Source organism: Anser cygnoides, chromosome 4 (assembly GCF_040182565.1).
Source record: "Anser cygnoides isolate HZ-2024a breed goose chromosome 4, Taihu_goose_T2T_genome, whole genome shotgun sequence".
In the NCBI taxonomy this organism is placed as follows: Eukaryota; Metazoa; Chordata; class Aves; order Anseriformes; family Anatidae; genus Anser; species Anser cygnoides.
The window spans coordinates 2,743,008-2,768,898 of NC_089876.1; the positions used below are offsets into that span (position 1 = coordinate 2,743,008).

General features: G+C 46.0%; 1 protein-coding gene across 7 annotated transcripts in view; it reads left to right on the top strand.

The window, feature by feature from the left end:
* Positions 1 to 25,891, top strand: part of SLC4A11 (solute carrier family 4 member 11) — a 138,160-nt gene that overhangs the window by 60,229 nt on the left and 52,040 nt on the right. For 6 of the 7 annotated variants that reach the window (XM_048081565.2, XM_048081567.2, XM_066997070.1 and 3 more), the window contains exons 3-4: positions 11,404 to 11,556; positions 21,980 to 22,026. In XM_048081565.2, the coding sequence (XP_047937522.1) occupies positions 11,404 to 11,556; positions 21,980 to 22,026 (200 nt within the window). Of the gene's footprint in view, positions 1 to 33; positions 11,332 to 11,403; positions 11,557 to 21,979; positions 22,027 to 25,891 lie in introns of those variants that run through there. The other variant, XM_048081570.2, reaches the window with a different exon arrangement.

A 25,891-nucleotide genomic window follows, 5' to 3' on the forward strand; every position in this document is an offset into this window, starting at 1 on the left:
TATTATTTGACTTACTTATGCGTTGTCACCTTATTGGGGCGAGAGCTGTGCTACGGGGTTAGCTGAGAACTCGAAACGGGTGATACAAAATTCATGTAGCTTAAGCAGCATGAGAACACAGGCTTGCATCATAGTTGTGTAATCTAGTACTGGAAGCAGACTCTGCACTTTTATATCCTGTAGATGGTCTAGATATTCAAAGCAGTAAATAATCACCTCGTGTTGTCAATGCTGACTATTCTGGGTGGCTCCTTGCTTTTCCAGTTCTTTCAGGATGTTTTCCTGTAATGCAACCTGGCAAGTGCACTTTTTTCCCACTTTTTGGAATGGAGATCAAATGTAGGTGTCAGATCCCTTTGGAGACAGCCTGCTAAGAGCATCAGGCAAACACTGCATGGTTCCAGTAAATGTATCTTTTAATGCAGAATGCTCTCAAGGATTTCTTTTGAACTATGGTTCAAGTGAGCATTTGGAAGCTTGTATCATCTGCCTGAGCAAAGGTGGCTGAGCTCTTAAAGACGTGGTACTGATAAGGGCAGGAATAGCATACAGCCAAACCTGAAGTGCAGGGAATTTCCAACTTTTCTGGTTTTGGGGAAATATGTGCATGAGGGTGTTAGGGAGAGATCACTTTGAGATGTAAACCCAAGACCAGTCCCTGTGGGATGTGCTATCTGGAGGCATGGGGTTTCTTGCCTGTGAGGAGGTGTGGTGCTTGGAGTGTTCAGGATTTCCAAAGGGTGAGAGCACAGGACTGAAACGCTCCAGTTATTTGGGTCTGCAGATGCTCGTAGCTGTCACAACACTCATCTCTCTTGTTCCAGAGGGCCAAGCCTTTAGGTGAACATCTGGGAAGGGGAGGCTGAATATCTGCCAGGTGCAGCTGCAGTAGATCCAGTGTTACTATTGACAGTCCTTCCTCTGGCACTGGCTCACTCATCTTCTGTCTTCTCTGAAAGCACTACATAAGCCAATTTCTCAGAGGAAAAAGATGAAACTGGGAGCAAGTCCTGTCAGCTCTAGCAAGAGGTCTTTTGAAAAGGCTGGGTGAAGTAACAGAAGGGCAGAAACTAGTGCTTGAACTCCAGAAGGCTTTATTTCCTTGGTATTTGTGGGTTTCCTGAAGGCATGTGGGGTATGAGGTTTGGGTAGCCCTGCTCCTACCCTCCTTGGATTGCTTGTGTCCCCTTGGGATGTGGCTGGTGCTTTCTTGTGAAGGGGAATGTAAGAGAGGGTGATCTGGGCTGGAGCCTGGCAAGATGACAAAGCCTCCAGTTTCTGGCTGAGTTGTGTAGGGGCTTGCTGAGGGCTAAGGGAAAAACACAGCTGCATTTGTCCTTCCCAATTATGCAACGATCTCCTAGATCCACCTATTTCATCCCAAGCCTTCCTGCCACAGAACACCAGGGCAGCTATCTGTCCTAGCATCTTATGCTGGGAAGCTGCTGAGTGTCCATTTTCGGGATGTAGCTGCCTCTAGCAGATGAACTCACTATCTTCTCTTCCTCTTATTAAAGAAAAATATCAAACCCCCAAGCCCCAGCAGATTTCTGGATGTTCTTAGAGCACATGGTTTTGGCATATTCTGTGCAAAGCTCTCCTTTGAGCTCTGCTGCTTTTTTTTTCAACTTGGTGCTATGGCAGTGAGAATTCATTTTTGTCCCAGTTGTATTATCCAGCTTCTGCTTAGTCTTAGAGACAGCACCTTAGAACTACCAGTAAGGGCTTGATGAAACTGTGCCTGCTTTTTTCATGTTATGCTTCTGCATGGATCGGGGGAAAAAAGGGAATGTTGCTTGCAAGTTCATTTTCAGCCTGTGTGGTATCGAACCATACTGTGATTGAAAATATGGTGTATTTTCCTCACCCTCAAATCTGTCATTCGCGTTCCTCAGAGCCTTCTAGTCATTACGAACTGACCTTTTTTGAAAGTTCACTTGGTGTTGGGTGATGAGTCACCTTACACTGCCTGGTTGAGCTGAGGGTTTGTGTTTCTGCACAGAATATGAGGGCAGTGCATCTCAGGACTTGCTAATGCGAATACTCGCATCCCTCTGCAAGGCAGCACCTTGGCTCTCTGCAGAAATTTAATGTGGATTCTCAAGGAGTTGCCCAGAAACTTAATCAGGCCTAGAGGAAACCGCAGAGGAAGAAGTTACCTTTTCATGTAGTTTCAAAACAGCTTGTTTTGAAATGGGGCTACGTAATCATTGAGCTCTTTCTTTGCACCACTTGTTTGGATCAACCGGTTCAGTACTGAGACCAGTACATGCTTTAAATTTGAAGAAAATCCTAATCTGTTTGTTTAAAATAAAAAAGCAACCCTTCCTTTGGTTTCCTTAGCACTTTTTTCCCTCACCTCTCAGCTGAGAAATCTCTCCTGATACTATTGCTCTTTGCACAGCTGGGCTCTTTCCTTATCTCCTCCTGAGATCTCTCATACATATGGTTTTCAGTATCCTTAGTAATTAGGATGTTTTTGTTCCAGGCCATATCTGAGGCTCTGTTTGAAGACTGTGTCTTGCCAGCTAACTTTTTTTCTTATTCTTGTTGTTCTCAGTAACAGCTGCAGCAATGTCAGACCTTAAAAGTTGAGATTTCAATTTTAGCTTAAATCATTATCAGGGTAATTGCTGCACCAACACAATGCGTTGTAAGACTCACTTGGATATTTGCTGTTCATAAAAACTTACTGTGGCATTTAATAACTTGTAGCTCTGTTTATTAGTCACTGAGGAGCTGGGAAAAGCCCAGGAAGGATTTTCTAGCGAACGGATGCTAATATGACTATTCCGAAAGCTCAGAGGGGTTTTTATAGTCTTCTGTCTGACTTCTTAAACGGCTAAAAATCTGGGAAGTTGATCAAAGGAGCCCATGTATTTAGTCACAAGCTACAAGTTTCTGGTGTCCTCCAGTTCTTTGCTACTGCTGGAAGAACTAAGCTGAAAGCCATGGCTGTGTTCTTCAGTGCATTGCAGAAAGTAAATGCGTGTGATACGGCTGGCAGGAAAAAAACCTGCCTAACATCTTTCTGTAGAGGCAATATTAGGATGAAAAATGAGGAAATTAGTTCATGTCTGCCCAGTTAGAAGTTTCCGATGCGAAGTGTGGTGACAGCAGGTATGCGTGGCAGTTGTTGGCCACATTTGGTTTTGATTCATGTATTTCATCAGACTTAATAGTTGTCTTCTGACAACAATATCTCACTGGAAATCTGTGTGTTCTACCCATTCTTTTATGTCTGGATTGAGCCTTTTTCCACAAACAAATGAACAAAATCTGGCATTGTGCAGTAGTACTTGTTGGTGCGGACTGTGCATTTAAGTCACTTGAATCATCAGCAAGGTTTCCTCAAATGAGGTTTGTTCTTGGCAAATTTAGGTGATTAATGAGATTTTGTAGACCCAATCCAAAGGTGAAGAATACTGGGAATCCAGATGAAATGCGGCTCCACAATCCGCATTGAGAATAACTCACCAAACCCTGAACTGGCCCGTCAACCTCCTGCGCCTTCTTTATGAGGGAATGGGGAGGGTGAGCAGCCAGTGCTCACTACAAGTCTATTAGCTCTAAGGGCATTGCGATTACCTGCAAATGATTAAATTCTGCCAGTGTGTGATGAGCTGCTTAATTGGCACAAGAACTTTCTCTGATAAGGCACAAAACCGGAGGCTTTCTAGTTCCTCTTGCAAAATCCCACGGACGGAGTCACAGTGTAGCGTTGGGGATATCTGAATTGCTGCATTGTTCTTAAAGCTGGCTCAACAGATATTGCATCATAAATTTTGTCTTCCAGAGCAAATCCCCTTACTGCTTGGTCTCCCCTGACTTATTAATTGGTTTTGCTGGCACAATAAATTGCAGTTGTGCTGAAGGGCCCCAAGGCCCCAGTCTGGCTTGGGATGTTTGGATATATTTTATCTACTTGTTTTTGTTTTTCAGTTCGGTTTGGTATGTGTGGTGTTTTTGTGTATTTTTTTAAACTTGTCTCTATCTGTCTTGGAATTGTTTGCCCAACCAGGGGATTAATCTAAATGTCTTTGTGGGACAAATTCTTTCGCAGTGGGTTTCCCTGATGAGATGCCCAGTTTAACAGCAGATGATACACTACTGCTACCTATGGAGGGGGAGACTGAGAGGGTCTCTGGCAGATGTATTTCTGAGAACTGTCTACAGGGAGGCCTATAATAAAATGAACACTCCTGATTTCTGTGGGTTCTGGTACAGAACTGAAATTCCACGTGCTGCTGTGCTTTTTAAAAACAAAACAAAACAAAGCCCCACTGAATTACTTGGATTATTCACAACATTTCCTAGAAATCTGGCTGCAAAATACAATACTGGAATTAATTCAAAAGTGCCTGGGTGCTTTTTTTTGTAGCAGATCAGTTCTTTCAGTTCTGTTATGAATTATTACTGAAGTGGCAGGGGAAAGTTTATATTTCCATCTGGCTCTTCATGACAAAAGACGGACTCAAAATAGGGTTGGAAACACGCAGCTGAAGTTATGGCTGACTGGTAGTGGAGGGATCTGTTACCTCGAAGATGTGGATCTTGTCTTGGTGACTCACCTGCTAGATACTTGCTACTTTTTTTGACCAGACGAAATTGTGGTTTAATTTGTGGCCTTGAAGCATTCTGAAAGCTGAGGGGAATGGGTTGACACATTCACAGCAGGTGGCCATTACTGCACAAAGCTATATCTGATGGGCTCCCAATAGCTTCTCTAGATCCGAGAAGCATCGCCAACACATCCCCAGCTATTCTGCTTCTCACAAGCTACCTGTGGAGGGGCTGGACTTGGAAGACGCTTTCTAAATCTCACCTAAATGATCCAGAAAAGCCACCTGTATACCTGTGCCAATAAGCATTCAGCTTAATAAAGGAGGCTGTCTAACACAAGCATGGGAGGGAACATTTGGATGCATCTTGCCAATTTGTTGTCAGCAAGCCTTGAGCAGTCCAACAACACAGCCTGTGGACAACCCCTAGCCCCCAGTAGCCTTCTCCTGCCTTCTGAGCTGGCATAAACCATCCATGTGGCTGCCTGCCACGGGGTAGGTAAATCTCCCTAGGCTGAAAATAGTGTGCCTTGCCAAGGAATATCTCACCTGTGAACCAAAGGAAAAAGGTTAAAATTCTAGCAAGCATCCAGCTGTATACAGAACTGCTTTATTTAATCAACGTGGCTTAAATTTTTAATTTGGAGACAGCCTCGCAAAAAGTGATGTGATAGCTTTTGGAGAATGTTTCTCTGTGGCTACAGCACTAATTTGTCTTGTCGATGGCATGGAGTAATTTGTTAGGAAGGAGGAAATCTTTCATGTTTTGCTTCTCAGACTCTCATGAGTTACCAAAAAACCTGAAAACAAACTTTGAAGTTTAACCTCAGCATGAAGATGTAAAATCTAGGCAAATGTTTACCTAAAAGCTGCTCTCCTACCTCTGTAGTTCTTGTCTCAAATGACTTTTTGATAAGTAATTATGCTGAAATCAGCCTGTGATGTGTGACCAGAAGCTTGCATTGGTTAGTGTGTATGTATAGGATGCTATATAAATTCTTGTTTCTGGAGTACTGTGCAGACTGGAGAACTGGTAATGCTTGTGCAAAGTGCTTCTAACTTCCCTTGCATTTCTTGATGGCTTTGTTCCTGCCAATATTAACCAACTGTAAGGTTGTCTACCCTTTGGAGGCAATACAAGTCCACGCTTTAGTGCATTGTGTAAAGGTCAACATGGAGTTTGAGGCTCCGTTATTAATTGAGTTTACTTTTGCACTCAACACAGGGAATTTAGGTGTTTTCTGAGAGGTGTAATGAATCCACAAGCCTGCAGTGCTCAGGGAACAAGGCAAGCCCTCTAACTTTCAGCTCAGGCTGATCATTTTAGGCTAATTAAAACCTCATGCTTTTCTTGAAAATTATTCTTGAAAACGAGTGTCTATTGTTAAACAAGCTGAAAATCCAAAGGATTGGAAAAATCATACGAAGCTCACTTAAATTCAGTCTGAGACCCCTAACACTGCATTACAGCTGAGCACTGGGATGCTTGAAGAACCAGACCTGATTTTAGGGTAATGTCTGTATCAAAGTTGATGTCCCTTTATTTTTAAAAGCTGTGTAATATATATTACTGCTCCTGATCATCCTTCTATAATTAACATCCTATAATTATTCTGCATTTCTTTGGAGAAATTGGGTCCACATAGCACTTGAGCTTCTTTGAAACAAGAACTTGCAAACTCCTGTGCTTGATCGAATCCAACTGCAGCAGAGCTGGCCATTTGGCTTATGTGAAGCTTATGGTTTGAAACACCAAGGGTGAGGCCAACTGTTGGGTTTCAGTTCTGAATGGATTAGGATCGGTGACAGAAACATCTAAAGCAGTGGAGTTAGAAGGCAAGTTTTTGTTTTTCCTGGGTAAAATGAGCGAGGCTGGATCTGACAGGAGCACAGTGCATGCTGCTACTCTGCCCCTCTGGTGGGGTGACCAGTGCTGCTTTGCAGAAAGGACTGTCCTGTGACTCGATACCTTCTGTGCCTGGAAATTAAATTCGCTTAAGGAATCTGAGATGATTTAATGTGACTGCCTCATCTTGAACTGCCAATTGTGTGAACCCAAAAGAACCCTTTTAATGCAACTTTCTGGCTTTTTGAAGAGATTTCATGGGCAGGAACAACTACCACTTCAGGAGGAGAGATGCCATCCCAGTTTTCTGGAAGCTGGGGTTTGATTTGGGTGAAGGAATTGACATTGCTGTGCAAACAGGTGCTTGTCTGCTTTTCCAGGCTTGTAGCGTAGACTACCTTGGAAGTTGAGGATAAAAATCAGTCTTTCCAGAAAAGCTGCTTTGAGAGTTTTTTAGTCTTAAGGATCACATATGGCGTATTCAGAAATAAAACCTGCAATTTTTGCAGAGATTTGGCAGAAGTTAGCAACTCTTGATAAGCTTTGATCTTAGCTGGATTAGTAGAGTAAAACAGAAAAACTGTGGATGTGTATCTTTCATCTATGCAACTGCTGTCTAAACAGTAGCAGCAATCTATACTGAAACAAAAAATTCCTCCTGTGTAGTACACACACGCCTAGACTGTGCAATGTTTGGGTAACAGTAAAGCAAAAATTCCTGATCTCCCCATAGAAAACTCTTCCTTAGCACAGGAAGGCAGGTGAAGCATCTAAACCGAGTCTGCAGTGAAGTGTGAACAGATGCATTTGTACTAACCTCCTGGTTAGTGTGCATGCTTGCAGATGTTGATTTAAAATAACATGATTGGCTTTGTGTCTCCTTTGAGGCATACCGAAAGGTTATGCTGGGGCTGTGTCTGGCATGAGTCTCGTAGCCTGGCATGTGGGATGATGTCATTAGGAACATAGCTGGTTTTTTCCCAGGAGAATTTTTTGATTAGGACTTTCAGCTTCCTTGGAGAAGTCTGCAGCCCCTGGGCTGTGAGCGCTGCTCCCACGGAGCAATTAAGCTTTTCTAGGGAATGTGTATGGGATTAGAGTTGTACTTCCTGATAACTATTCTTCCACTGTTTTTTATTGCTGCAGCTGCCAGGTGCTGCTAAGACAGTGGTGGGAGAGGTAATGCCACCTCTGCTTGCTGCAGCTTAATTCATGGCTCTTCCAGTTCAGAGCCCAGGGCTCTTAAAGGCCAGATCCAAATCAAAATACCTGCAGGGTAAGCACTTTGTGTTGTGAGAGGGTTGATAGGAGCAGAACTGGGGTGGTGATGGGAGTGAAGGGGAGGCTGGGGATTGGTATTGAGATGGTCCTGGGCCAGGCATGATTTCAGGGACACTGCTTTAGAGGAGAATGTCTAGAAAAACTGCATTTCTTCCTAGCCACCCCATAAAATGTGGGGTGTGGCTTATTTTCCTATCCCAAGTGGTGGGCTGGGATGCAGAAGGACTTAAGGTCAAAGCTGCTTCTGGCTGCCCCCTGTGAGGGGCAGATTTTGTTTCGTTAGGATGGTGCCTGCTGTGCTTGGCCATGTGTACTTGTTGTGACTTCCCATTTCTGTCCCCTGTGAGATGGGTCCTGTAGGGCTGAGGGAAATCGTCCTGTGACCATAAGGTGCTCTTCAAGGTACAGGAGGGCTGTGCTGATCTTCTCAGCCAGCCTTAACTTGGTTCCTAACTCTAGCCTCAGGCTCAGCAAAATTTCTTTACTGTAGTGCTTTTAGACCCTATTTCAGGCTGGAGTGGCCTTTCCTGTGCTCAGGGGTCTGACTCACCCTGTCATGTAACTCCTGGCACTTCAGCAAGTGCTGCCTTCCTATAAAGATAGCAATCTGCAGGGATAGAGATATAGGGTGTTGAGGTGCTGCTTTGGAGGTCTTTAACTCTGCCCCAGCCAATTTGAGGCACAAAAGGTGTTTAACCACATCCCCTAAGCAACTACTCCTAGCACAGGCTGCAAAGCACTGGAGTTCTTCCATATGGAAACGCGATCAATATTTTCACAAATTATGCAATGGACGCATCAGATCCTGCTCCAAACTTCTGCAAAACACTGCTGAAGATTTGAGAGAAACAGAACAGCTTCTGCTATTGCTCGTGGAATCTGCAGCCCCTCAGGAAGCAGGGGTGGCACTTGGCAGTCCTCAGGGTGATGGGAAAGCAGCTGCCAGGGCTGGAGGCGGCTCTCAAGCTGTGTCCACAGGGAAGGTGCATCTGCCATGCACGCTGCTCATCTCCTTACCTCGAGGTGACGCTGTGCTTGACAGGTATAAGTTGCTTGCATTTTAAAATACCTGGCAGGCTTAAGCAGATGGATTCAAAACAGCCTGGGTTGAAGCCTTGAGGTGGTTTAGTGATAAAGCAGACACCTGCCTGGGAGTGCAGTTCCTGTACAGCCCAGGTTTGGGATTATTTGCAAGCAGTGTGTTTTGTCCGTCCCTTGCCCAAGGGACACGAGACTCGGCTGCCTTTTGTTTTGCTCTTTCCTCCCCTAAGGAGGGAGGAACTGAGGATGCTTCCCTTGCCAGAGTCCTCACTGACCTCTGCCCAGCCCTGTGATCTTACTCCACCCTTGCCCTTCTTCCAGCTCCTGCACAGTTTCTCTCCCATCTCCAGCCCTCTCTGCTTTCAGGGCTTACCGCTACTGCTCTCCTATCGAGCCAGTTGCACTGGGATTGGGAAACAAATGTAGAAGTTTGTATGCTTGGCTCTTACCTATCTGTCTTAATTTGCGTTGGGATAGGGTGGTGGGAAAACTCAATCTCATGCTCTGTACAGTGTGTTCAAACGACCCTGTGTGCCTGTAGTCTGACCCACTCCCCAGGAAAGATGAGGTGCAGACCTGTTGTGACATCTTCTCTGGGGTTGCCATTCTGGATATAGCTGAGATGGAAAAGCCAGAATCGTGGATTTTGGCCCACCTGTGGCTGGTTTTTTTGCTTTGCAGGGCTGCCTAAGGTTTCTTGGCATCAGGGGTGTGTCAGCACTAGTGGGTGCTCAGCATGGGTGAGGAGAGGTTATGGTGTCCACCAACTGTTTTGGAGGAGCTAAACCCCAGGTTTTGCACGTTGCTTGGGGCTGAGATGCTTGCACAGGAGTTTGCAGTGCTGGCAGGCAACCTGTCTGTCCCTCCAGGGTACAGACTGCCCCTCAGTCCTGGTATGTCTGCCAACCCTATTTCATACCTGGAGTGTTTAATTGTTTCCTATACTCTGCTTGTCCCTCTTTTTCTGGCTGTTTTGTGCAAATTTCCATCGTGCAGGGATGGAAACAGCTGCCTGAGCTCCAGCAGCAGCAGAGGACAGCACCCTTGGTGTGTATTTCTGGCTGGCTGACAGGCTGGATGGGGACAGCAGGAGCTTGAATGCTTTCTTGAAGCCTTGAGAGCCGTTCAGATGGGACCGGTTCATGCTTTCTACTGCTGAGCAGGCAGATGGAGGCAGAGGTGGAGAGGGATAATTAATTTGATTTTTTTGATAGGTTTCTAACACCTCAGAGAAGTGGCTTAGAAGTCGTGTGAAAGTTTGAGCCCCTTTTGCTCCTCGAGCCCTCCTTGGGAGATGCAGAGCAGTCGGGACGAGCCCGTGTCGGTGCAGTGCTCGCGGCAGGAAGCGCTGCAGCCCCTGTCCTGCCTCACAGTTCCTGTTTGTGGCTTCCCCGCTCACAGCTTGTTTTTTGCAGCGGTGAGCTGTTGGCTCGACATCCCTCAGACTGTGTGCACTGCTTTTAGCTGCTTCTCTTGGTGCTGCTGCACCTACACTTGCTCACGTGAAGCTTTAAAAAAGCCATCAGTATTTTAGAGTTTCTATTCAGGCTCCTGCCTTGAAGCTCACCCTTTTCATTCTGCTATAATGCCTAAAGCAAGCTAATGAAATATATCCCTCCTGCTCAAATTAGGCATAAAAGACTTGTCAGAAGATGGGTAGGAGCTGCTGAATAATCCTGGTAATGTAAAAAATTGATGTTCTATAATGTCCCTAATTCTTCTAATTATACATGATACATGAGCTCACCACAAGAGTTTTCCAGCTGCTTCATAATAAAATGTTGCAGTGAACCAGCTTGCTGTTGAATGTGACTAGGTTAAACTCTAATTAGAACTGTTGCGAAAGGGTAAGGAGTTGTCTGCTGTAATTAAGAAACTTGTCTCTCGGTGCTGCCACCTCCTGTGACCTACTGCTTGGCTCTGTGGGGAGTGACAAGTCTGTCTGTCCATCTGCATTGGGTGTCTCCTTGGAAACCATTTTTTCCCCTCTCTGTTTTAAATTGCTAAAATGCAAGCACACCAACCACCCTGCCAGTGGGGTGAACACAGGGTTTGGCTGGGGAGGGCTGTGGCACTGCCTTTGCTTCAGGGTCACTGAAAACTACAAGTGTTTTGGACCCCAGTCTGTTTTCATACTGGTTTTTGATCTGAGTGAGGTGGTGCTTAATGGATTTGGAGCTGATTTATTGCATGTGGGGCCTTAATTTCCACAAACAATAAAAATAACTGCTCAGTGGTGCACCTGGAGACTTGTGTGCCAGCCCCACCAGCAGGGTCATACAGAACCCATCTGAAACTGCTTGCTTCAGGTGCAGGGTGCTGAGGAGGTTCAGTTGGTGGCATCCAGCCCCTGGTGATACTGCCTGGTGACAGGGCTGCCACTTGCCCTGACCCCACACCCAAAGCAGGCCCATGTTTACATGCCAAGCTGGATTGTGGAGCGGCCATTTTGAACACAGGCCTCAGCATCACTGACAGACCCTCGCGGGAGCTGATTCTCGCTTCCCTGTGGCAGTTGCCAGTTGAAGGCTCAAAGAAGGTCCTCGTGAGGCCCTGGTGCCTCCACAGCTGCCTGGCTCTGGCCCTTAGTGGCAATGATCAGTGCGTATGTATGCCCCCATGGCTCCGGCACAGCGCACAGCGTGGCTAACTGCATGTCCTTCTTGTTGGCAGGGTACCTCAAGTGCGACACGGATGATGGCTGCGAGGCCAAGGAGGAGGCAGGGGGAGAGGAGCTCTTCGATGCTGTGAACTCCTCCATTGTTTCAGGGGACAGCATCAGGTTCTTCGTCAACGTCAACCTGGAGGTGCCGCCTAATGCCGCTGGTGAGTGTCACCCTGCTGCTGGAGCTTGGGAGGACAAAAGCAGAGATGAAATGGCTGACCCTGCTCTGCCCTCCTTCCAGGCTGCACCATGAGCATGTTGGATTTCAGCTTAGAGATTTTTTTTGGAGAGAGATTTGGAAAACCCAGTAAAAATTGGTCTCTGGGTGCTAGTTTTCAGCCATCTGTATGAAGTGTCCTGATTCCTTTTTCCCCCTTCCCCCCTCCCCCCCCAAACAAAAAGAAGTACCACACAATGAATGCTTACCCATCTGATAAAGTCACCTGGGCTGTATAGCACAAGGTTGTACAGTGTTGTGCTGGGTGACTTTGCACCCACCCTTGCAAAATTAAGATTTTTTTGAAAACAAAACAATGTATGCGTGCCTAGGACAGGTTCAGTGAGACTCTGTTCTGCATTTAGGGCCCGAGGACTTGCAGTTGCTTTTGGTGCTGTAGGCTGATCGCTGGAGGAGAGATCTCCTAATGAGAAATCTTTATTGTGAGAAATCTTTATTGTGAGAAATCAGTTGGGGTTTTTTTGGTGCGTGTACTGTCTCCAAGTAACTTCAGTGTGGCTCTGGGTTTTCCTAAGATGCAGGGGTTTTGAAGCTTTTCTTGATGTTTTATGTTGATTCAAAATGCTGGAGGTGAGTCAGAGCCATGGTTTGTACAGGTCAGTTGCTGTTCTCCAGCAGTTGCTGGTGGTAAAAAGTGTGCGGAGGGACTTTTGGTGTCACATATGTGCCTCTCGGGTTTAACTGCGCTGTCTGGAATCAATCCCCACGCCCATTGCACTGAGGTAGACTGGAAATGAAGGGGAAAACACAGCCTTGTTAGTCTTCTGATAGAGGTCAGGTCCCTGCAGAGTAAAACCAGTGATTCACCTGGAGCAAGTGTAGCTTTGCATCAGCAAATGAAATCAATGTTCTTGTTCCCCTTGCTGTGCCGGGCAGGGTAAGCATGTGCATGCAGGACTACAGCCCTGTGTTGTTTTTTGCTTGATAAGCTTTTTGAGGTAGGCTACTCTCTGTTCCTGGCTCCTGGAGGAGCAGCAAGCCCCAGGACAACATGGTGTTGGTGAAACCTGGTTGTTTTTTGGTCCTAGCCAGGAGTATGCTTGTTGAAAAACTGGCCCACGGATTGATGGGGAAGTGCAAACAAAGCATCAGTTGTGCATGGGCATCCAGTGTTGTGTTTAAATTATTCCCAATCTACCCACAGCATAGGGGAATACTGTTGTGTGCCAAGCTCTGACACTCGGGCCCTGGAGTAGGTAGCTCTATATTTATAAACTCCCCTAAGCCTGCTTCAGCAATATTCATACCTGCTATGAGGCAGCTTCACAAAGGGGAGGAGGGCCTGTAGGACAGCTGTGTTGGTGCAGAGTGAGCAGTGAAATGCACCCATGGGATTTCTACCCTTATTGAGCTGTGGTGTCTGCTTTAAGTGGTGGCTTGACTTGTATAGGACAAGTGTTTTGGGAGGGGGAGAGGAGAGGTGCTCAAAAAGGAAGTGCACAGAGCTCTGGAGTTGAGTGCAGGGATTTCAGCTCAACCTGATTCTGCTGGCACTAGTGCTGTGCTGCCCCTCAGGGGGAGAAGGGTGACAAAGAGGTGGCTGGGCAGCTGTGTTGCAGGGGGATATGCCTGCCTGAAGTTATGCTCTTTGTACCCCCTGCCAAGCTGACATCCTTTAGAAATTTTGCCTGACATGGAGAGCGATGTAGAGGGGGCTTCCAACCAGCCTAGCTAGCACTGAACAGTGAAGGTATCTAAAATGCTTGCTATCATTAAAATCCTTAGGTTTTAATTTTTTTCTACAGGTTGCTTTTGCCCTAGTACACAATTTCAATGCACCCTGCAATGCATATGCTAAATGTAAAGGAGAAGGGTTAGCAAACCTGGCTTTTGTGCTATGTACTTAGGAAAAGGTGGACTCTGGAATATGGCAGTGACCTGGCTTTCATCCTGGCAGCTGGAGGAAGCCTGGAGCCTGCCTGTGTGGGTGCTGGCTGTTCTGGAGGTTAAATGCAAGGGCTCTGGATTATGCTTGGCATCACAGTTTCAGTTTGTAAGTTTGCTCGAAGTGATTTTTGGATTACAAGCAAGTCCTGATTGATCTATAGCATGTGGTTACTGGAAATGGTGATGCAGAATAGACATAGCACAGCACTCTGCTTAACTATAGAAAAGCCTGCTTTCTGAATCTGAGTGGTGACTTTAAGAATAATATCTAGCAATTCTCAAGCCTGCAATTTTACAAATGCCATCTCAATTGAAAGACTTAAGGGGGACTGTATTCTGCTATGACAAGTCTGGGCTTAATGCCGTGGGATGCATTGTTCGGGGATGAGGAATGTGAGTGCTGTGGATTCCTCTGTATGTGAGGAAGCTTGACTTTCCCTGTGTGTCCTCCTGGGCTTTTCTGTATTTTCCCTTCCATTTGAAAAAGGACAAAAAAGACTTCCTTATCTGCCTCAAGCAGTGATGTTTGTGACAGTGGTATTAGTTGTGTCCCTTTTCTTCAGCTGAGATGTTTGGAATGCTTAAGGAAAAATGGACTTCTGATGTGCTAGGGTCCCCTTCCCAAACACATGGATGGAGGTTTTAAAAACAGGCTTCAGGCAGAACCGGAATTGAGAATTTCAAGAAAGGTAGGTGTGAAGTGAGATGTTCATGCTGTCAAGGGGAAAAAAAAAAGTGGGACAAGCAGCAAAAATCCAGGTCCTTTGAGTATCAGCAATAGGATTCATCAGACTGCAGGTGTTCATTATCTAGGCTGCCAGTGCTTTCTCAGAGGTGGCTTTGAAGTGTTTTCCAGAGTTGATTTTACACATACCATATTGGTCCCTGGCTGTAGAAGAAGCATAACTGACTTCTCAGGTGGTTGAAAGTAGCCAAGATGAGCCCTGTAAGCTCTTCTGCTGATGGAAGTAGCCTGAACTTGGGGGAGGAGAGATGCTCTCTTCACAATCTAAGTTCTTTCCAGAAATGTTTATGCCAGTGCTTTTTAAACACAGTGGAAAAGTGAATGTGGCAAGGATGTCCTGCCATCCTTATCTCATTTCATTGCTTTCTTGAAGCTAGGTGAAGCCTTTGAGCCCCAAAACCTCTTTGTGCCAAAGGGTTCAATATTGCTCTCGTGTTATGAACCCTATTGAGGGACCCCAACCATGGGCCATCTTCTGAAGAAAGTTCTCCAGCACTGTCTGTATTGACTTGGTCCCTAGCATTTGATGCACTCACTGCTTAAAATACACTTTTTCAGTCTCCTGCAGGAAAAACCTAAGGTGACTTGAAAAGAAATACAGCTCTGTAATATCTGTAAGCCTCTGGATGCTTCTTCTGGTCATCAGTTTGGTCTCTTGGTTAAGTGTGGTGTCCAGATCCTCTCTTGTTGGCACCTTTTCTGGCAAGCTGCTGCAAGGTTCCTGCCTACCTTAGCACAGGGCTAACAAAATCCAAAAATCTCCCTTGGGGAGGGGATGAGTTGGTACCCCAGGGGCTGGGTGCTGGCAGGCACCGTAAGTCGAATCACAGACATGGTGACAGCTCTGCCATCATCCTGTCGAGCTGTTAATCTCTGCATGATGGATGTACAGCTTGCTACAAGCATAATTGGATGCACTTTACTGTAATACTGTTTTTAAAAAGAGCACTGCGTGGGATTAAACATTGAGCCAACAAAACATAGCACGGCCCATAAAACTCTGACAATTAACCATTGCCATAAAATGCTGGGCGGTGTGCACAGATGTGTATAAACCAGGAAAGCCTGAAGAAATTTAGGGGGTAAGGTACGGGCTGTCTCATTTTTTTATTAATACTGGCTGCATTTGAATATTGAGCCCAGACCGGTGCAGATTCACAGCTACTAAAATGCTTCTCCGTCTCTTGACACTTGGGTCCTTTCTCCTGGGTGTTTTATTGCTTCCTTGTGGAAGCTGATGAAAAGCTTTATTCTTTTCTGCCCCTGAGCCTTCCAGCTTCGGGTTTGGTGATAAGGGGACATCAGTTTCCAGCAAATGCTGGCAGCTCCACCATGAAGGTGGGTCTCATCTGAAGCTGGTTGGTCTTGGATTTGGGATCTGTGTTTTTTGGGAAGGTCAAGATACTTTTTAAAGAGATTAAGACGTGTGCTGAGGTAGCAATAAACACGTACAAATAAAATGTTAGGTCTGTACCCTGTCGTGTGTAATCTTTCAGGAGTTGGTGCTGCAGTCCTGCCCTGAACGAAGTACCTCTTCCCTGACATCCCTGCCCCAGGCCAGAGGGAATCCCCACTGCAGGAGCAGAGGGATATTTCCTGTGCTGCAGGTGGAAAATCAATCAAGCTTGGTGCTTGAGTCCCTGGGAATTCCTACCAGAGGATGGGGGCATCAGCGAGTTAGTGTGCAGGCTGTGGGGGAACCTCTTTCTTCTCCAGACCTGTGCTACAAGCCCTGCATATTTCATAACTACCAGGCTAGCAGTGTACTGTCTTGCAGGCTCCCTCGCCTGGCTTTAAAACTGCTTTCCTATTCTCACCTACCCAGAGGTGCGTTAAGCCTTCTGTATTAGTGCTATCTGGATGTGAATTTCATTTTTTTCCTGGAGCCTGGGCTGCAGCTGTTTCAGCCTGTTGCAGAAACATCAGACTAGGGGGTAGCTTCATCCGCAGCATCCTTGGAAATAAATCCCTGCAAACAAATACAGAAATTTGGTTTAGGTGTAGCCTGAAAGCTGGCGGACAAGCAGTACGAGCCTGGTGTGCTGCGGTGGGTTTGCAACAGGCACAGGGAGGCTGCTTTGCAGGCAGCCGTGGTACACCCTGATCTGCTTGGCAGCTCCCTGAAGTCAGCCAAGTGAATATTTTCATACTTCGGACCTTATTCTGGCAGCTTAGGGTCTTCAAACAGCTTGGAGTTCGCCTTCCCTTCCTTCCCCAGATTTCAGTAGTGGCTTGCACGTTTTTTCCAGGGCGTGGTTTGCCATGGATTTGCAGGGCTGTCATTGCTGAACTTTTTGCAGTATGCGTTGCTACTTGCAGCCGATGCTCGTCCTGGTGGCTTCAGCTGTAGAGGGGGGGTGCCTGGAGCACGATTTTTGGGGTGGAGAGAAGACAAAATCCTGCTGGCAGCGCGAAGCCAATCCGCGGCCAGGCTGGGGCTTTGCTGGACAGGGAGGGGGGAAGTAGCGGAACACGGTTTACGCTTCACGAGAAATTAAAGCCTGTTCCACCCCTCCGGACAATTGATCCTTCCTAGATATGGAGAATCAACAGTTTCCTGTAATCCGCTCCAGCGGCACGCACGTGCACGCCCGCCACTGCCGCAGCAAAACACGGTGCTTCAGCTCCCGGCCCCTGCCGAGATGGTTTTTTTTAAGGGGACGAGGAGAAAAGCTAGATGCTGGCGCCAAGGATATTCCAGAGAGAGTAGTGTCCAGAGACAAGTGGTCTGGGCCTGAATGGGTATCATTCTGCACACAATAGTCACATTTCCTCACATTAATACCAAGGTCCTTTTTATGTCTCACGGCACAATGCTGACCCACGCGTTCCATCTGATAAACTCCTGTTTTAGCAGTTTGATGTCAGCCTGGGATGTCGGACTCCCGAAGCTTCCTATACCCTGATGGAAAGTGGATGCACCGATTGTGCTGGGGGGGGCCGGCCGGCCTCCCTCCGAATTTCCTGACCGGGGTGGTTTCAAAGCGGTGCTTACGGAGCCGAGGGAGGCTGGGGGTGGTTTGTAGTGCACGAAGGCAGCATTCGTCTTTCTAGGTGCTTCACCTTGTGTTTGCTTCAGGGCAGCTCCCCCAGGATTTTTGGATGCCTTCTCCCTTCAGTTGGCACGAGAAAAGAAAAAACACCTTTCCCCTGTTCCTTCCCCTGCTTCTAATCTAATAACAAAACCTGCTGCAGCTTTTTCTTTAAAAACTCACTTCTGTGGCCAGTGCGTGTCTGAGTTAACGGGTGTGGTGAGTGATGCTGCTGAGCTCCTGTCCTTGGCTCTATGCAAAAGCCCTGGTCGGTCTGTCTGTCTTTCCAATCCCTCTGCAGGAAAGCAGTGTGAGGGAACAGACCTTCACCTGCCCAGCTTACAATGCCCGTCCTGAGCATTATTCAGGTGAGGTTTTCCTCTGTGCCCTACCGGCCCCTTTCCAGCCTGCTCCAAACACCAGCAGCTATTGCCGAGTCCCCCTGCTTTTAACCCACGTGTCAGTTTAAGGATGAGCCCAGCTGGTTTTAGGCTCTCTGCTGCACCTCAGCCCACTGCCCTGTTGTGGGAATGTGGGATAGTAGGGGTATAATTACTTAGCTAACAATTATATCTAACCAAAATTACTCAAGCCGGTTGGGAGTGAGTCCAGAGTCAGCACAGCAATGGCAGGACAGCAAAGCAAAGGCCTCCCCCTTGAGATCCTGCTTGTGCAATACCTCGGTGCCAGAAAAGAGCTGGTAGTACCTCTGTAGCTTCTTTGTGAGCTCTTCTTGTACTATGTGTTGATGGGCTTTAATTTTCTTAGGCGAGAAATTCAAAGACCAAAACAGTTTTTGTTGCTTGCGATGTTCTTCAGTGCCAAGTGATTGAGGCTTAGATTTGCTCAGGGCCCTGGAGAAATCACCCCTGCCTAGGCAAAATAGCTGTTTTAGAATAAATACTTCCACTTACGTCAGATCCTTGTTTGTTGAGGAAAAACATGAAAATGCTAATGTCGCATTCTGCTCTGATTTATTAGTCTATTTACTGTGCAGGCGTGCTGGGGAGTGCAAGTAGATCTAAAGCAATGTGCGCTAACACCTGCACAGCCAAAAAATTCCTGCTCTCCAATTTGCACTCCTATTTATAGGAGAGATGCTATCAATATCCAGAGCTGCTTTGGTCCAAAGGCTTTTGGTCTTGGGTGTTAAGGGCAGCACTGGGGACCTGTGCAAGGAAGAGGCAGTGGAAAAGTGATCTGAAGTGAAAGGGGATCTAAGGTAGAAGGTGAAGAGCCTTGAATTTTGCAGCATGACTTCCATGGGTTTGTTTTTGTGTTTTCAGGGCTGCTTTTGCATAGGGAATATAATCCGAAGAGGGAAAAGGGGGGGCAGGGAGGGGCAAGTAGGAAGCTTCACTGCTAGCAATGCAGAGAAATGAAGTTACATAAAGGGAAGCTAGGGTGGAATCCCTTTTAGGTGCAGCAAATGCATTTCTTGCCTCCAAGTATTAAGTTGCCTTCAAATCTAGAAGCTGGTTGGGTCCTGTTCTTCCCCAAGTGATGGGAAAGAAAAAATGGAGGCATGCCACGGTGTCCCTCCAGGGCTCTGAGTGTGCTGACACGAGGCCATGAGAGCAAGTCTAATGTTGGCAATTCATCACTGTTGCTAACATAGATGTTAACTCCCAGGGAGCTGCTTGCAGCATATTTGGTAATGCTGTGTGCTCGCCTGCGTGTGCCCTAGAAATTTGGGATGCGTGCGTTCCTTGGTGTGGCTTCCAGGGGATGTCAGAGATGGGTTGCTGACTTTTTGGTTGTCCCTTGGGCAGGACCTGGAGCACAGCCTAACAGATAAGGCTGGCCAGCCCTGTCAGCTCTCCTTTAACTGTGTGTGGGGACAAAGACAACGAAATGCCCATAACTAGCCTACGTGCTTAAAATAAACTTCTGCAGCCTTTGTCTGTCCAGTGAAGCAGAACCACAAAAATAGAAACGGGAATGTTATGTGACCCTGATCTCTTTCTAGTTAAGTGTACTTCATCCTGACACCCAGGTGTGAAATCTGGCTATTATTCCTGGTAGTAAGGCATGATTGATGGTGGTTGGGTAGGATCTTCCTTGCTGTTAGAGGCTGAACCTATGGCTTTCTGTATCCTACTTGCCTCTAATCAAGGGCTGCTCCATGAGATTGCAAGGATCAAAGGTATCGCGTCTTTCCAGCTCCTCCAAAATGGGAGGGAAGCAATGACAGTGCCAGGAGGAAGAGGAGAAGTGGCAGGCACATCTCTTGTAGGTTTTAGCTTCATCCCAGCCAGCCTCTAATAGTGATTCCATAGGCAGCCTCCTGCATGGCTTTATCCTGGGTTTGCTTAGCAGGTTCCCCTTCAGTAGGTAAACGCCTGGCTCATAAGCCAGGCAAAAACACACTTGAGGTGTGTGTTTCCATTTTTCATGTTCTAGTTAACTTGCTACTCTCCTTTTGTGATGCTGTTGTGCTCCAATGGGCCCTAAAGGTGACAGCCCAGAACTGGTGATATCCATCAGTCTCCTTTCCCTGGGTTGAGCCTAAGCAGCGTGTCGCTTTGCTGAAATGATGAATGAGGCTCTGAGCCTTCCAAAACATCACCTCCCTACCCAGAACGGCTTTTCTGAGAAGTCTTCAGACTTCTCTTCTTTCAAGACCCCTGTTCGAGGGACGTAATGAGATGTTTTTGCTCGCTTTGATAAAGCAGCGCTCGGCGCTCACCTGAGATGAGAACCCGAGAGCTGTCAGTGGAGAGGATTGATACGCTCTTAAAACTGGTACAAGGAGCTGTGAGATGCTGCATGATAAAAGGACAACATGAATTTCTGCTGCCTTCGTGCATCCCAAAGGGTGGTGTGAAGGACAGATCGCAGATCTGTGGATATCGGCCTCAACGCATGTCCGCTATTGTTCGGGGTTGTGGGTGTTTTTGTCTATCTGGAGCTATTTCACGCGAAAGCTGCAAGAACCAAAACATGTTTTCTCTCAATGAATATTTATGGCCTCCAAATCTTCCAGCATACTTTTGCATGTGTAATTAGGCTGTAAATTGGGTAAGCGAGCATTGGAGAACTACAAATGTAAAAGCCTGGGGAAAATGCTTGATGTTTCTGGTTTAGTTGGGTGCTTGCTTTTTAATAATAAATAGCATTTTCAAGATAAAAACAGCTTGTGCTTTCCAAACGATGTGTCAAAAGCAGTAATAATTGGGACTGTTGCGCCAGCAGACTTGTCTTAAGTGATGCTTTTAATCACATGCACAGCATCCAAGTGAACTTTGGAAGAAGTTGGGTGATGTAACCAAAGCCTCTGAACCGTCTTATTTTGTTTAGAGATAAAGACAACCCTCTCCCTCTCTTCCTCTACTGCAGTCAACTCTGTTCCCAGTTTCAGTCCCAGCATTTTAACCTTTTAAGTGAGAACATGACTTGAATTCCTGGTTGATCAGGGATGGTTTAGGATAAAGCAGCTTTGTGTGTAATAAATCAGTCACTTTTTGGAGTTCTGGTGTTTTCACTCTGTATGCAACTTAATTGTGTTCTCAGTCATCTCTTTCTGGAGGGCAGCAGGGCTGAGCTTGTAGGTGCTTTCATGCTGGGGTCAGCCTGTGAAATGGGATCGGAGCAGTTCATGTTGGTCGGGACTTAGAAATCCAGTTATGTGGAGGAAACAATCTCCTCTGAATATCTCTAACACCGTGTTGCATCTCTGTACTTTTCCACAGCTTGGCTTCTGGAAAGGTTTTTGGTTTTCAGTGGGGGTTTTTCCATGCTGTCACTACACTCATTTGAATGAAAACTGTTCATGTGTTTCCTGTGTAATATTGGTAGCAGCACAATCTTGGGGCTTTTTATCCCCAAGTGTGAAGATGGGGGAGAAGAACAAACAAACAGTACCTGCAGTGTATTAGGGATGTTGCAGAGAAACTACCTTGGATGCAAGCGGTACAGAGGGGGCTGTAGCAAAAACAGCTGGATTTTGTTTGTGGCTTTTCAGCTCATACAAAAAAAAAACTGCTTCGTAGATGCTCTAAGAAAATGTAGAAAATGTTAATGTTGCTGCTTGGAAGTCTGCACCGGGAACTTCTGGGGTACCCCTGTCCCTGTAACTCAACCACATAGTGACATTTAATAGCCTCTAAACAGCGGTTTTCTTTCTCAAGAGCTCTGTTGCTTTATGCTTAGATTTATGGAGGCAGAGTGGTGAGTTGACAGGACATTAATGTGCTCATCTTCAAGTCACTGTGTGTGATCTGTCACAGCCCGCTCCTTTGGAAGTGCCTGGGTGTTATTGTTGACTGTTTAACGAGGACAAGAATGGTTTCCAAGCGAGCGTGACTCATGCAATCTTAGCCTCAATCTATCAAACAACGATGCATGGGATTAAATGATTACCTAAAGTATTTGGAATTAGATTTTATGGAAGGGGGGGGGAGTGAAGGATAAAAATACATAGGGAATCTGAAAAACAAAAAAAAGCTGCAAGGCAAACCCAAGCTGATCAGATAATGATAAAGGATGCTTCTGTACTTGGTTTATATTTCCTAAATGGGAAATGTTGTAAAAATTGAATCTCTGCTTTTCTCTAGAGAGGGTTCTCTGCCAAGAGTGATACTTCACCTTGTTCTGAGCCTCCTGTTGCCTGTCATGTACCTGTAATAGTAACAACCTGTTGCAGTAATGCTGTCTACATAACTTTTCTTCTTGTTTTCCAGCTGAAAATGAAAGTGCTGGCTGCGTGTTACTACACACATCAAGGAAGGTAAGCAGGAATTGTGATAAACTTGTTCTTCATAAACTTATTTTTCATAATCTAGAAACAGAGAAAAGGATCTTGCGCTCTGTGGGGATCGGAAGGAGGCTTTTACTGGCCTAAACAGGTCTTATTAATGCCTCTTTCCCTGAATTCCTGTCTTCATTTAAACCTAAAGAGCCATGTGCTGCTTGTTCTCCAAACAATTTCTATGTAATTCTGATTGTTTCACTGTTTTTTGTCCCAGACAATTCCTTGACATGTTAATTCATCATTTTCTTTCTGCAGCTGCCTGCAAAGGGATCCAAATGTACACCATAGAGATTCAGGCTGCTTAGCTGCTCTCTAGCCGAAAGCAGAAACACCCAAAAGACATTGCTGTGATTTGGTTTCCTGTTTATTCCAGCTAATCAGATCTGCCTTCACGAGGTTCAGCAGGAGTGAATTCCCTGGAAACATGCGGTCTAAGAGGATGATTGGGAAATGTTTAGTTTACGCTTGCGTTTGAGACGGTAACTCGATAAGGTGGAAACACACAAAACCTCGTATAGGCTGGAGTAGTGCAGACCTCCATCTATGCAAGTACAAAGTTTGCAGGGAGGAAATGAGTTGATATTTAATATCACTTTCAATCTTTAGGGCTGTGAGGCATGACTCATGATGCTCGGAGTTGTTTCAACTCTTGTCCTACCTGCAGGTTGGAGGGACTGCTGATGTGTAAACTGTAGGCATCGCTGAAGCTGGCAAATCAAATATTGCAGGCTTCGTTGAAGGCTGTAATGTGGGCATTTAAATTCCTGCACTGAAGCCCTAAGGGCCTTTTAGGGAATCCCAAAACTTCTTTGACTTTTTAGGCCTCAAGCTCAAATCCTGAAAGGTATTTCAGCAGGCTGAATTATTATGGGGAGGAAAATGTGTAAATACCTGTAGCAGAAAAATTTTTCCTCTACTCCCCAAGTTTAAAAGTACAACATCAAAAAAGACTAAATATTGCTTGATAACAAGGTATGGAAGTTAAAATCAGCTATTCTGTGCTCAAGAACGGAAATGTCTGTTAATAATTTGTCTTGCCTAATACTACTGCCCAAGCTGTTTGAGTTCTTGACACTTGACTGAAAGTAACCTAAGAACTTGGTCACTTAAAGTGCAAATTCTAAGCCTGAATGCAGGATCAGCTTCTGATAAGAAATAGCTGGAAGCTGCTAACATATAAGTGGCTTGTCTTCTGCTCTTTTCTTTTTCAGAGCTGTAGGAGTCCTGCTTTTCTGGCCTATAGTTCATGCTTGAGCACTTTAGCCTGTTGTTGAGCAACAAATACCAGAGGGATAGCATGCTTTCTCAAGGCTTGAGAAAATATACTAATTGCCAGTTTTTGTGTCTGTGGAGGACAAGTAAAATTGTTGTGCTTCAAATATTAAGGAAATTGGGTCCTGGGTCACAGGAGAAGTGGCTCCAAGTGCCTGGGAAGAGAGAACTGCTAGAATAAAAGTGGTTGGGTCACAAGCTTTATCTATAGGTGCTTCCCATGGTTTGTCCCCGCCTCTGGTGGTAGTCCATGGTTCCTGTGCCACTTCTGGAGTTTCTGAAGGGTAATCCATGTGTTGGGCAAGTTTGTCTGGCATGGGCCTTGGTAGGCATAAGGAAGAGCTGCTGACAGCTCCAACTACTCAATCACTACCCCAGTGTGTTTCTGAGCAAAGTGCTACCTCTGTGGCAGCAGCACAGACAGGGCTGTGCTCAGGGCAACATGTATTTTGGGAGCACCTTCTCCTACGGTTCTTGCAGTGTATCTAAGTGGGGTTGGTTTCCAGAGCAACAGCCAGGTTGATAACTTCCATTTTGGACCTTCCTGATGAGTGTTGAGAGCTTTGTTTTGCATGGATTGAATGTGCAGCTTTGTCTTAGAGTGGTTGACCGAGAGTCCTGCCTGCCTGATGTCAGGAGAGGTTGCTTCAACATGATTTTGTTGCACAACAGCTTCTCTTCATACCACAATGTACTGTATGGCTTTGCTTTTGAGGATACTTGAAGCTATTAAAATGAGTATTGGGTATCTGTCTTGTTTCTTGCTTGGCAGTTTCCAGCATCCAGTATCCCGGTGTGACTTGACGATCTAGCTAAAAATATTTCTGAAGGAGTAGTCATTAATTTCTGCTCAAAGCAGTGGGTGTCCTGACTGGAGTAGGTTCTGTTTGAGCTATCTCTGAGGTGTTGCTGTACCAGCAATCCAACTAATTTGCTCTTGGTTTGTCTCAGCTAGGCTGTGATATATTTCCTCTCACGGTGTTTTACATGTGTATCTTACCCAATGTTATGGGAGTAATAAAGACAGTTACTGCCCCTATTTCCTCTAAAGGACCAGGAGAAGGAGGATAAAGTGTGTTATTTACAGAAGGCATTGCCAGGAGCTTGTGGCAGAGCTGGAGCTGAACCCTTATGACTTGTATTAAGCAGCTGACAGAGCTGTCCTGCCACAGCAAGCAAATGGTGCTGTCTCGTGCAGATCGCTGGAGAAATCAGTGTTGATTGAGATGATGTGGGCAGATAACAGCCCTCTGAATGCCTCATTCACTTTTCCTCTCCATCAGCCAACTTTTTGCTTCCACAGTTCTCCTTCTGGTGGCTTCTCTCAAGTGTTGGGGAGCATGATGACACGAAGCCCCTTTTGCTTGCTTGAAAGCTCCTTGATGCTGTGGCACTCGAGTTGCTCTTGACCTTCCCAATACTTCCTTTGCTACCTCCTCTGCCATCCACCTCAAGTCCTCTCTAGGTTGTTTAGTCCCTTTGCTGTTTGAACCTACAACCTACATGGGGCTCTGCATGCCAGATGAGCTGAAAGAAGTTACCTCTGAGAAAGCTGATGGTCACCAGGTGATCCCATGAACATTAACAGGTGGTGATAAATATTTTAACTTGATCTCATACAGGGAAGATGGATCTATTGATCTAAGGTTGATTGGCCTTTTGCAGTTATACACCTCTTTTAGGTGGGGTGATAATATAGCTGTGTCACCCTCTCCTCTCCTAAAAGCAGATGGCAATAATAAAGCCTTGGGATGGTGGTAAAAGCCTTCAGAGAATCCTCAGTCCCAATCCTCCAAGGCTCTGTAAGAAGTGATTGATGCAAAGTAAAACAGTGTTAATTGCAATGGATGTGTACTGACAACTTGATCGTTGCTGTGATAATTACAGTAATTAGTGAGATGTTAGCATTTTTCCCTGTGTCTAGGCTATAAATGGAAAAGGTAGAAAGGGTACGTGTGAGAGGAGGGGATCTGTGACTCAGGCTGTGGGGCGGCCCCATACCATGGGGAAATGTGCCAAGGTCCTGCTGGTGGAGGCAACTTGGTGGCAGATCTGTAAAAGCAATCCAGAGCGTGCTTCTCGCTGAGCTTAATAGGAGCTGAAGGCTTAAATGCATCTCCAAAATCTTGTCCTTGCCCTTGTGAATTCAAGCTTGGCTGGCCTCCTGTGGGATGGGAGATCTGTGTAACAGTGTGATTCCTGGATTCCCACTTCCTTGCTTGGTCTCAAGCTGTTGAAGGACAGGACTGTCAGCCGCTCTTGACTCACTACCATGAGTGTTAACTGCGTGCACGGATTTCTAAGAACTGTGAAATGGGAACGACGCATCTGTAGTTTGATAATTCAATTAACAAATGTCATAGCTGACAAACGCAGAAAAGGTTTGAGGTTCTGCAATACAGCATGGCTGTTCCTTCCATATCAAGGCCCGTGAGTCTGACTGCGGCAGCAGAGAGTTGAGACAGTACCAGCCTTTGTCTGCCATCTGTTTTTCCTCCTGTCACACATTGATTCAAAGCTAAATGTTATGCAGAAAGAAAGCTTCCTTGGGAGTAGGAACAATAGGAAT